At 47.0% G+C, this 12,457-nt stretch overlaps 1 protein-coding gene across 1 annotated transcript in view; it reads left to right on the top strand.

Moving 5' to 3' along the window:
* The first annotated feature begins 4,735 nt into the window (after positions 1–4,735).
* Positions 4,736–12,457, top strand: part of LOC143986462 (uncharacterized) — a 49,937-nt gene continuing 42,215 nt past the window's right edge. The window contains exon 1 of the mRNA XM_077484807.1: positions 4,736–5,651. Within this exon, the coding sequence (XP_077340933.1) occupies positions 4,736–5,651 (916 nt within the window). The remainder of the gene's footprint in view (positions 5,652–12,457) is intronic.

Below are 12,457 nucleotides of genomic sequence, written 5' to 3'. Positions count from 1 at the left end.
GTCTAGCCCCTGGTCAAAGGCCGCATTGGAGTCTCCCCCGAGTATAACTGTTCCCTCTAGTAGGGGGGTGAGGTGTAGAATGAGTCTTCTGAAAAAAGCTGTTTGACCCTTGTTAGGGGAGAAGTAGGATATAAATGAGTAAAGGTGGCCATCTAAAGTGCCTTTCACTAGCAAGTATCTGCCGTCAGGATCTTTGGTTTCGGATATTATTTGGAAGTTACAGGATTTAGCAAACACTATTGCTACCCCCTTGGTCTTGTTAGCTGCATTTGCAAGGTAGAAGTTATTATAGTGGGAGTGTAAGAAAGAGGGGTTATACGTACTAGGAAAGTGGGTTTCCTGAATCAAAAGGACATCTAGTTTGGATGATTTATATGAGTTAAAGATTTTTTACGTTTGAGGGGAGAGTTTATACCGTGTACATTGTGTGAGGCTATCCTCCAGGTATGTTGTGTGTGATCAGCCATGAACCTCGAAGTGGGGGGAGCTACTTATCGACACATCACTTACCCTCCCGCGGAGCTATGAAGAAAGCCTTAGCCTAGCAGATCGAGTACGTTCGTGGAATGTGAGAACCCTTGTGATGCAGCCGAATTCCTTCAAGTCTGAAAAAGAGAAGTTAAGTGAGTGACACTCTGGAAAAGACGGGGGAAGAAAAGTAGGAGTAGAGAAGAAGCAAGATAAAGAGGAAGAGGAAGAGTCCCCCCCCTGGTGTACAGGAGACCAGGAGGGGAGGTAGTAGAACTACGGACATCTCACAGTCAAATGTGAGATATGGTAAAAAAATAAATAATGGGGGCGTGGCCTGGATCCGATCCGAGATGGACGCTTAGATCTGGAGCTCCGTCCTCGAGGCCAGCAACTTAAGCTTTACAGCCCCTTTTCCTACCCCTGACATGGTGAGGACACCCAGAGCGACCTCCGCTACACGGTCCAGATCGCCCAGGGGATCCGACGACCTCTCCGCCCGTCCAATTCTGGACATATTCCGGGCGCGGCCCTCAGGTAGGATGCAGGCCTCCCAGGCAGAGGCGCGCGACGGAAGATCCCCGAGTGCCAGCCCTAACAGGCCAGAAGCACTGCTCCCCGCTGGCCCCAGAATCGACCGGCCTCCCGGCCCAGCAGCGGCTGTGAGCATAGACGACCTCCGCAGCGTGGCCGCAGACATTAAGAACACGCTTATGGCTGCGATTTCAGACATGCGGTCGGACATACACGCCATGACATTACGGGTGGAGGAAGTTGAAGCGACTCAAGCGAGACAAGACACCGCTCTATGCCACGTGCAACAGATAACGGAGTCCCACGCCGTTCATCTTAGGGACATCAACAGACATTTGGAGGACTTAGATAACCGCGGAAGACGCCGTAATCTCAGAGTGAGAGGCATACCGGAGACCATTGAACCCTCCCAGCTATCCCAGACTGTAGCCATGCTGTTTAATGAGATCTTAGACCGCCCTCCTGATACTCAAATCAACTTTGAGCGTATTCACAGAGCTCTGCGACCAAGAGGGAGGGAGACAGACCCCCCCCCCCCCCCGGGATGTGGTCTGCTGCCTCATGGACTTTCCACTTAAGGAGCAAATCCTCCATGCAGCCAGGACACACGATCGAGTCGCGGTGCAGGGAGCCACTGTTAAAATTTACCAAGACCTGTCGGGTATCACCCTACAGAGGAGAAGGGAACTTCGCCCCCTTCTGGAAGCTTTGAGGGCTAGGTCCATAGTCTACAGATGGAAGTTCCCATTTGGCCTGACAGCTTCTCATCATGGCAAGACAGCGATCCTTAGAGTGCCGGAGGACCTGGAACACTTTTTCTTTACCCTGGATATACCGCCTGTGGATCTGCCAGACTGGTATAGTGATTGCCTCTCCACACTTTCCCGTGCTTTCTCCATGGATGGCATAGCAGAGGCGGGAAACTTCAGCTTGGGCCGCCGACGCCATCATCCCCTCCCTCCTCGCTCGCCTTCACATGACACCGGAGCGCCGAGGAATGAAAGTCCCTCGGCCTCTCCAGCACACCGCAGAGCCAGGATCCATTGATTTACTCATCTCTTCTCTGCTCACTACTCCCATCTGACTTTAAGGTACTGTGCATTGCTCCCTGTTTAGTTGCCTTTTGTCTTTCTCCACTTGTTTTTGGCTCTGCTCCAAGTATTATGACTTACCCAATGCTCCCCAAGAACTGTTATATCAAGCCCAATCTGCCTGCTTCTTAGCTCGCCACTGGCTCCTTTGTTGCCCCCCTCTTTTTTCTTTTTCCCGGTCCCCATAATGCAGATCCCCTGCACAACTCTGTCAATGTTCTACCTGTGCCCCTTTTCCCCTCCTCGTCCCTCTACCCAACAACTTTTAAGCGATGTCGACATGATGCCGTATCGGTGGACAGATTTCACTTTTTGTCATGAGATTACTTCCACTATGGGCTCCCTAATCAGAGACATCAGGACCACTCCAGATCGACAAACTTGGATTTCTCAGACTACTGGAGCACTGCACAGGACTTCACCCTGATTTCCCGGACTGCCTTGTAATGGTTATTCCTAGGTGTAGGTTGAAACCGGTACTTTGCTCCTTTTGTTGTTGGATTTACTGATATGCATTACTCTCCAACCACCCTACCCCACTTTACTACCCCCTACCCTTTTCTCTCTGCTCCCCTATTAACCTTTTTCTCCCCCTCCCTCCCCTTCTTCTCCGTCCGCTTCTTTTTCTTTTTGTCTTATCTCCCGCCCTCTAATACCCCTCTGTCAATTGCCGGCACACTAGGGGTCCCTGAGCCCTAGGCTCAGACTCCCACTGGTTTCCTATGGGGATCGGGTGTACTAATTAGTCATCTGTGTTTGAGCAGTGGGGCAGATGTAATGTATTTTAGTATGTTTGCGGACATGGCTGGCTGGGGGGATGCAACACTCGGGCTAGAGCCTCCTCTAGCTTTCCTTACCTCAAAGGCGCCGACTTTGGCTGCCGGTTACAGTGATACCCCTGACGATCTCGGCAATCGCCGTGTCACCTTTCTTCCCAAAGCGGATATGTATTTCTGCGAACTTACTACAACCCCATGGGATTTAGACCCGAGTGTGGCCTCCCCTGATCTAGCGATACTTCTCTGTGCGGGGTGACATACAGAGGAGTTGCTGTATTCATATTGATGCTTACTTGTTTTCGCCCTATCTCTTCAAAGAGCGAGTCTTTCCCCTCCACGCACCCTATGGGGATGCCTTGAGTTTTCGGAGCCGTTATTGTTATGTTAACTATATATATAATGTTCACTATGTTACTTCTTAACCAGGCTGGTCAGATGGGACGCAACTTTCCAAAAAGTGTTCAGGTATCACATGTTGATCATAGAATTTCTCAATGACTGCTTAATGTTTATATGTTTATTTACTTGGCTCCCCACATTCCCTATGTTATCTCATCATACCACTGTTTTACCGCTTCGCAACCCTCCTCACTATATACCTCCCAGAAACCTGCTGGGTATCTTTCTGTCCCTCAAGTTGCTTAATGCTACTGTAGCTCTAATACTGTTTATCTATCTCTGGCATCTGGGCCATGACAGTACAACCTTTTCATATGTTCACTCTGGGGAAACGATAACAACTCTGCTGTACGACATGAAAGCCTCACCATGGATACCTTAATCTACACAGGTGGGCTAGCCCGGGAGGGCTCATTCCGCCTTCCCGGGTCTTGTCCCGGTTACCTTTCCTCTGGTTTCCCCTACTATAAAAGCCTCGGCAGGACCGATAGCCCCTCTCTCGGTTCGTACCCAGACTTTTGTCTCCCGAGTGGGAAGCTCTGGTAGCTCTCCTGATCTTGACCGGTTGCCTCTATTACCTGACGTAGGTGTGCGGGTCATACCCGTCAACCGGTGTAGTTTCTGCTACTCCTTGCGGAGTACCTCCCTTTTTCACCCCCCTCCTACCCCCCTTTCTATACCTACCCTACCCTCTTCCCCCCTCCCTTTCTCGGGTCTCTGGCTTCCCCCGGCTTTCTTTTTTTTAACTTACTGTAGGGCCCACTAGCCAGTCACTATGCCGCGCTCCCAACTCAGTTCGGCCCCCATAACACTCAAAATTTTATCCCTGAACGCTCGGGGCCTTAATATCCCCGAGAAACGCTCCAGAGTACTTTCCTATGCAAAACAAACTAAAGCTGAGGTAGTCTTTCTCCAGGAGACCCATTTTTGCGCGAAGCATGTCCCAAAATTGTCCAACTCGTACTACCCTCTGGGCTTCCACGCCACCTCTCCCTTAACTAAATCTAAAGGGGTATCTATTCTGCTCTCCAAGAATTCGTCAATCTCAATTACTGATTCCCTGTTAGATGAACAAGGGAGGTTTGTCTTTCTGAAAGGTACATACAAAAACAGACCTGTCACTCTAGCAAACATATATTGCCCTAACTCGCTACAAGTCCCCTTCCTAAGGGCTATAGTTCGACGCTTCCAAGAGGGAATCCTACTACTAGGGGGGACTTTAATCTGCCTCTAGATCCCCTGATGGACACCTCTTCGGGAACATCACATCTTACGTATAGGGCGCTCAAACAAATCAGGCACTGCCTCCATGAACTGAGTGTACACGATACTTGGCGCATCATGCACCCCAAGGACAAAGATTTTACCTATTTTTCTGCCCCCCACAATAAATACTCTCGTATAGATTACTTTTTTCTATCGCAACAGGACTTGTCATTACTCACGACCGCGTCAATCGAACCAATGACGATCTCTGACCATCACCCTATCTCTTTGACACTCACGTTACCGGAGACAAACGACCGGACGTTTATTTGGAAATTGGACCCCTCTCTCTTAACGGACAAATCAGTTGAAGACGATTTGAGGAAATGTCTTTCGGACTACTTCTCAGAAAACAACTCCCCAGATACCTCCAATATGACTCAATGGGAGGCCCATAAATGCGTCATTAGAGGTAAAATGATTGCGATCTCAGCATCTCTTAGGAAAGCCCGTAAGGCCGGACTTGCTGCCCTGTTCGCTAAGCTGAGGAATCTTGAGGCTAGTCACAAACAAACATTGGCCCAACATACCCTAGAAGAATTAACTGACACAAGAGCTCTGATAAACGAAACCCTGAACCTTAACGTTAAGAAAAAATTTATTTTGTCTCAGAAGCTCTTTTATGAACAGGGCAATAAGTGCGGTCGTTTCCTTGCCCAAGCACTGCGTAAACAGCGTAACAATAATGTAATACACCATCTACGTTCCTCCTCAGGCGAGCTTATTACCCACAACAGAGACATTGCTAAGGAATTTGAAAAATATTATTCCTCCCTATATAACCTTCAAAACTCGGCTCCCGACTCAGACAATATGATTTCTTCCTTCCTTTCCCAGTTTGCTCCTGACAAGATTTCATCTGAAGCTTCGGAGAGTCTGGACTCTCCAATATCCCCAGTAGAGTGGAACCTCGCTCTTAAGAGCTTGAAACCTGGGAAAAGCCCTGGCCCGGATGGTCTGCCAGCACTCTACTACAAAACATTTTCCGACTTATTGAGGAAGCCCTTCCTCAAAGCTTTCAATTCCCTTTCTCCTTCTTCCCCTTTTTCGCAAAGAATGCTAGAAGCTCACATAGTCGTAATACCAAAAGAAGGCAAAGATCCATCCCAACCCAGTAATTATAGGCCTATCTCCCTTCTAAATTCGGATATCAAGCTTTTTTTGAAAATTATAGCTAACAGGTTACTCCCTTTCCTTCCTTCCCTAGTTTCCCAAGATCAATCTGGTTTTATCCCTGGCAGGGAGACCAGGGATAACACAATTAAAGCCATCAACCTTCACCATCTTATTACAAGCTCCAACCAGAAAGGCTTCTTCCTTTCCTTGGATGCGGAAAAGGCGTTCGACAGAGTGTCTTGGAAATACATGAGGGCAGTGCTTCAAGCGATTGGACTGGGGCCTCACTTAATTGATTTAATTATGGCGCTTTATGCTAACCCAGTCGCTAAAGTTAGAGCCAATCACACTCTGTCGGACGCCTTTCCCATCCGCAACGGGACGAGGCAGGGTTGTCCCCTGTCGCCCATTCTCTTTGTTCTAACCCTTGAACCCTTTCTTCGTAAACTTTCAGCCAACCCGGACATTCAGGGTATCAAGTCCTCACTAAAAGAATACAAATACGCTGCTTTCGCGGACGATATTCTGCTTTTCCTTTCTAACCCGCTGATCACTTTACCAGTTGTGCTTTCAGAATTCAAGCAATTTCAATTTTTGTCGAATCTTAAAATCAATTTTGCAAAATCCTTTGCCCTCAACATCTCTCTACCCAGTACAGTGGTAGACCAATGCAAGGTGAACTTCCCCTTTATTTGGAAAGACGACTCGATTACATACTTGGGCATTCAAATCTCCACAGCCTTATCTGATCTATTTGCGAAAAATTTTATTCCTCTCCTAAATAAATTGACCAAAGATCTCAAAGCTTGGGATAAGCCAACGTTTACTTGGTTTGGCAGAGCAGCTATTCTAAAAATGAACGCCCTTCCACGGATGCTTTACCTGTTACAGACGATTCCCATCCACATTCCTACCTCCTTTTTCAATCAATACAGACGACTCTGTTCACAATTTCTTTGGAGTCAGCGCAAGCACAGACTTAGTTATGAACAACTTTCGCGCCCAAAGAATTTAAGGGGTATAGGCCTTCCAAACCTCCATAGATACTATCTCGCAACTCATTTAACCAGGATAGTGGATTGGAATGTGCACGTAGCTACTAAGGACTGGGTTTCTCTGGAAGCTTCTTTTTCAGCTTTGCCTCTTCCTTCTATGCCTTGGCTTATCCCAAGCTGTGTTCCACCTGGCTTGACACAACATCCTCTCATAGGCCCAACCTTGAGATGTTTTCACCAAACATGCAGAAAATCGGATATCTCCTCTTCCCCTGGCCCTTTGACCCCCCTGAAATTTAACCCTGATTTCCCACCGGGAAGGAAAACTGACTTTTTAGTGGACTGCTGGCCCACGACCCTAGTCAGAGCTCACCATTTTTTTCACAAGGGCAAACTTCAAACCAGAGCTCAGCTAGCGACCGGGAATGGAGACGCTCCCATCCCCCCTTGGCAATACCTCATGGCTGCCTCTTACCTGCAGAGCATTGATAAAGACCGCTGTTGCTCCCGACAACTTTCCCCTTTTGAAAATCTATGCGTCCAAACCTCTCCCCAATCACGTCTCATTTCATACATACATACCCTGCTTTTCGCGAAGCATAGAGCAAATGATACTCCTGCTTGTGCAAAATGGGAAAGGGACTTGTCCATCTCACTCTCAGAAGAGCAGTGGGAGCGAATATTTGCTAACATTCACAAAGGGTCCGCTAACGTAAACACCCAAGAAAATGGTTTCAAGATTCAATCTAGGTGGTATCACACTCCTGAGGTGATACATAAATACAAACCCACTGTCTCTGAGTCCTGTTGGAGGTGCTCCCAGGATAAGGGAACCCTTCTACACATCTGGTGGTCCTGCCCATTGATCCAAACCTTTTGGACGGAAGTACATCGTCTGACGGAACAAATTTCCTCCTATACACTGGAATTTCACCCTGCTCTGTTCCTCCTACACCATTCCAGTTTACCACATTCCACTTATCATAAATCTCTTGGGATGCATCTAATAAACGCGGGGAAACAATGCATACCTATCCACTGGCAATCCTCCCGAGTTCCTACCGTCAAAGACTGGTTTTCCAGAATCCAAAAAGTTGCTGACATGGAGAAACTTATTAACATTTCTCATGACACCCCCTCTAAGTTCAGTATGAAATGGGCCTGCTGGTTGCATTTCCAAACTAAACAACAATATTTATCCCTTATGTCCTCCCGATAGAAATCTTCCATCCGACTCCTTGATTAGGTTTAACCGCTTCCTCACCTAACAGCGGGGGAAAGCCAGAGACCCCCCCCTCCTTCCGCCCTCTTTTCCCTCTAGCCCTTTCCCATTTCCTCTCCTTATCCTTCCCCCCCTTCTATTTTTATCTTCCCACTCTTCCTCTTCCCATCCTTGTCCCACACCCGTATTCTGCCTGCCCTCTCCCACCTTACCCTCCCTCCCCCTCCCCCTTTCTCTTTGCTCCCTTGACCCCCCTCTCCTTCCACCCCCTAACCTCTACTGACAATTACAGTTTTATCTTTACGCAACTTTCATACTATGACTTGTACGTTCAGCTTTTCCACAAGCTAGTTCTCCTACTCTGAAAACTAGGATATCTGAGACTGATCTATCCTCAACTTTTGTCATGAACGCCCGACAAGGTACAATCATCCTCTTTATGGATAAGACTGGCGACCACTATCCGGCCCCCCACAATCTATTCAGCATAGCTCAAGTGTAATCTTCCCAGGGATTTTGGTTATTTACTTATACTATACTTGTGGAAATGTAATGTAACTCGGAGCTATGTAACATGCTGAATATACATGTCATTGATTATCTGTTTTTCTTTTTCTTGTTCACACTTTGTTTAAAACAATAAAAATTATTTGGAAAAAAATAAAATAAAAAAAATAAATAAATAAATAATGCCAACCCTGGGGTTGATCTTCCAACCCCGCCGACCACCAAGATGGTCGAAAAGGTAGGATGAGGCGCATGTGGCTCACGCCGCGCCCCAGCGCTTCTTAACCCGCTGGAATAAAACAAGTAACAAAATAACCATGCGCTTGCCAACAGGTGTATACGAAATAACAAGAAAAGTGCCACCCAAGAGGCTTCAAGTCTCAATTACTATAGTCTGGTGTACCACGATAGCTTACATAAACAATAAAAAAAAAAAAAAAAAAAGGGGGAAATGTAAAGGGGAAGGAGGGGGGATGATGGGGGATGAGGGGGAGGGTGGGGTGGTTAGGGATGAGATATAGTTAAAACAAGTCCTGTTAGGGGAGTAACTGGGTGTAGGGTAGAAAAGTGGCCCCTTAGTTTATAGGGAACAAAATGGCAGCAGTGCCCCCATTGAGGGAGGGCTGGGGAACCTTTCAGTCCTCAAGGTCCAAGAAAAATTTCTTCCAGGATTGGAGTCCCTTCTGAGAAACAGCACGTAAGAGCCTGGATGGTTCAGGGGGGACTGTGATTGGATGATCTTCTGGATTTGGTTTTACTCCAGAGTGGATTGGGGGATCCAGTAGGTGGAGGGCGTTTGTTGGAAGTAGAGGTTGGAGCAGCAGTCTCCATTTCCATTTCTTGGGCTATGACATTTAGTTTCAGAAGTAACTTTTCTCCGGCATCAAATGTGGAAAAGGAGTATGACCGGTCCTTGAGTGAAAATCGCACCGCAAATGGGAAGGCCCATTTATATTTGATGTCCTTTTGGGCCATGGCTGTCAGGAGCGGCTTCAAGCCTCTTCCCTTTTGGATGGTAGCTGGGGAAATGTCCGCAAATATTTGCACAAGGTGTCCTTGGCATGAGATCTGCGGTAGGGTTCTGGCTTGTTTCATCACCGCCTCCTTCACAGCATAATATAGAGGTTTAGCAATGACGTCCCTGGGAGACCCGTCCTTCCTGGGGGGTCCCATAGCTCTGTGGACTCTGTCCAGTTCCAGGCGAGCTGCTGGGATATTAGGAACCAGAGCTCGGATCAAATCTTGTGTTGCCGTGGCAACATCTGTAATAGATTCTGGCAGGCCTCTAATTCTAAAGTTCAGTCTCCTTGACCTATTTTCCAGGTCGTCAATGCGTGAGAACGCTGTGTCCAATTGATCTTGCAAAGTTTGAATGAGCCCGGTGTTTTGATGGGAGATGGCTGCTGTTTGTTCAATTTTGTCTTCCATAGCATCCATCCTGGATCCTATGTTCTGCAAATCTGCTCTGATTTCACCGGTAATGGCTGCTGCATTAGCTGCAAGACCCCTATCTAGGAGTGTCGAGAATTTGAGAAACAGTTCTTCCATGGATGACTGAGTCATATGTGTGGCTGGGCCCTGAGGACCGGGGGTGGGTAAGGCAAAAGCTTGGTTGAGTAGTGATTCTGTAGAGGTGGGGGAGGGAGTCCCCAGGCTGTGAGGCCCTGATGTGAAGTGGAGGATAGCCGGAGCTATGACCGATTTGTGATCTGGAGTCAGCTCTAGATGTTGTGGTAAGGGTTGAGTGGCTGTGGCCGCTGCGGTGGCCATCTTGTGACTCCCTGATGGTGTGGTGGAGTTGAACTCCCCTTGCAAGTTCCTCCTGGCCCCCGTTTTGAGCATACAAGGGGCACTTATTGTGTAAGGGATTGAGGGGTACCTCTAGGTCCAGTTTTTTGGCCCTCCGGAGCGGTGAAAACTTCCCCTCACAAGTGCTTAAAGTCCGGCGGCCATCTTGGTACACCCCGCGGGAATGGAATTCGACCTCCACGAGGCCTACGATCGTCCCGGGTCAGCAAAGCAGTCTCCGGGTGATCCCCGACGTGTGTGGGATCCGATGAGCGGTGCGCAGAAACGGCAGCTTGGCTGGGTGGCCCGCTAGCAGTGCTGGAAAGGCGGCGTGGAGCGGAGCTCCCGGCTTACGCGGCCATATTGGAACCCTCGCGCATGCGCACTCCTGGTAATCTTTTTTATGCAGTTTCACTCCTTTGCTGGAAATCTTGAGATTAGAATATTAATTATTTTACATTTATCTAAATACACCCAAATCATAAAGCGATAAACCTAGACATAGTACTTTCTCTTTCAAAATAACCAGTTTATTAAGTATAAAAACTCTCACATTTTCCTGGTGCTTAAGAGTGCTCCAAACTTTAAAAAGCATTCAGTCCTCACAGTGCGGGGATATGACAATCAGACAGTATTACCACGGTATGCTCACAATGTGCTCCTCAGAGTAACAAGAGATTGGCCCCTCCCCTACTCATTGCGCCACATGGCTTCCTTTAGTTATACTGTATATAGCCCGATTGGACACAATTTTCCTGAAGCTCTGATTCCACAACAGCATAAGGTGCCATCTTGCCTTAGTCCATGGACTTCTAGTGGCCAGTGTTAGCTTCATTTTGCCATGGATTCAGAGTTCTCGATACTATATGAAAATCTACTGACACCATCCACTGCCCTACTGACACCAACCTCTGCCCTACCGATATGCTCTTCTTGGGGGGAGGGTGCTGAACTGCATCTTTGCTGCAGGTGAAAGAATGTCTAGCTATCTATCTATCTAAGTGTATGAAATTTACTTGGAAATTTTTTATATAGTCAATGTTTTTATTCATTTTTACAAAATGTAACACATAGGCCCCTTTCACACTGGGGTGGTGCAGGCACCATTTTTACCACCACTTTACTGTCGTTTTAGCGGTGGTATTCACCCACTAGTGAGGCAGTTTTATCCCCCTGCTAGTGGCCGAGAAAGGGTTAAAACCACTGCAAAGTTCTGCTGTAGCAGCGCTTTGCTGCACTGCCCCATTCATTTCAATGGGCAGGAGTGATGAAGGAGCGGTATACACACCACTCCTTCACTGCTCCAAAGATGCTGCTAGCAGGACTTTTTTTACCGTCCAGCCAGCACACTGCTCCAGTGTGAAAGCCCTCAGGCTTTCCCACTGGAGAGTAAAGAGCGGCTCTTTCAGGGCACTTTCAAGGCGCTATTTTTAGCTCTGTAGCGCCTGCAAAGCGCCCCAGTGTGAGAGGAGTCAAATAAGGTCAATAATATAATGACAAAACGAGAAAGAAGGCTTGTACATCATGTTATGCATCACATAGATATTTCAGATCATATAACATTGAGCATGTGAGAAGTACAATATAATATAAAAAGACATTGGTATAGTATTTACTGTCCATCCATGGTTTCCATATTCCTTCGAATAGAGAGCATGTGGAGTTTTTGTGAGAATACATGTTTTCATAGGAAAATTGCATGTTAATTAGATCTATGGTTTCAGAGGGGTTGGAAGTCATATTTTTTTCCAGTGTCTGGCTATCACCATTTAGCTGCCACTGAAGTGTGTAAGATGACTGTTCTAAGGTTATGGGGGAATTTCTCTATACCTAAATGAAGGATGGCAAGGGCAGGGTCAAGTTTGGACAGTACTCCTGTGGTCTCTGAAAAGATAAAGGATTTTTCTCCAATAGCTGGTGAGACTCTTACAAGCCAAAAATATATGAATAATGTTACCTAATTTTCCAAATTTCATCAAAGAGGAGAGTGGGACGTGGCAATTTTTGGTAGATTATATAGTGTCGTGTACCACTGGGTGATTCTCTTCTGTGTTTGTTCTCAGTGAGCTATACAATGAGACATTAAATAGCTGCAAAGTATGACCGTTGTCCATTGTGCTTCAGATAATGATGTATGGAGGTCCTCTTCCCACTTTAACATAGGGGGTCTTAGAAAACATTGTTTTGTTTTGTAGAGTGTTATAGAACAAGAAGGGATACCCTTGTTGGTGGAGGTCAGGGAGAATAGGAAGTGCTAGATATTTTTGGGTATCATTGTACAAAGTGGAAGAT

Source organism: Lithobates pipiens, unplaced genomic scaffold (assembly GCF_037356315.1).
Source record: "Lithobates pipiens isolate NorthernLeopardFrog02 unplaced genomic scaffold, aLitPip1_a1.2 Scaffold_160, whole genome shotgun sequence".
Lineage (NCBI taxonomy): Eukaryota > Metazoa > Chordata > Amphibia > Anura > Ranidae > Lithobates > Lithobates pipiens.
This window is presented reverse-complemented; position numbering and strand designations above follow the sequence as displayed.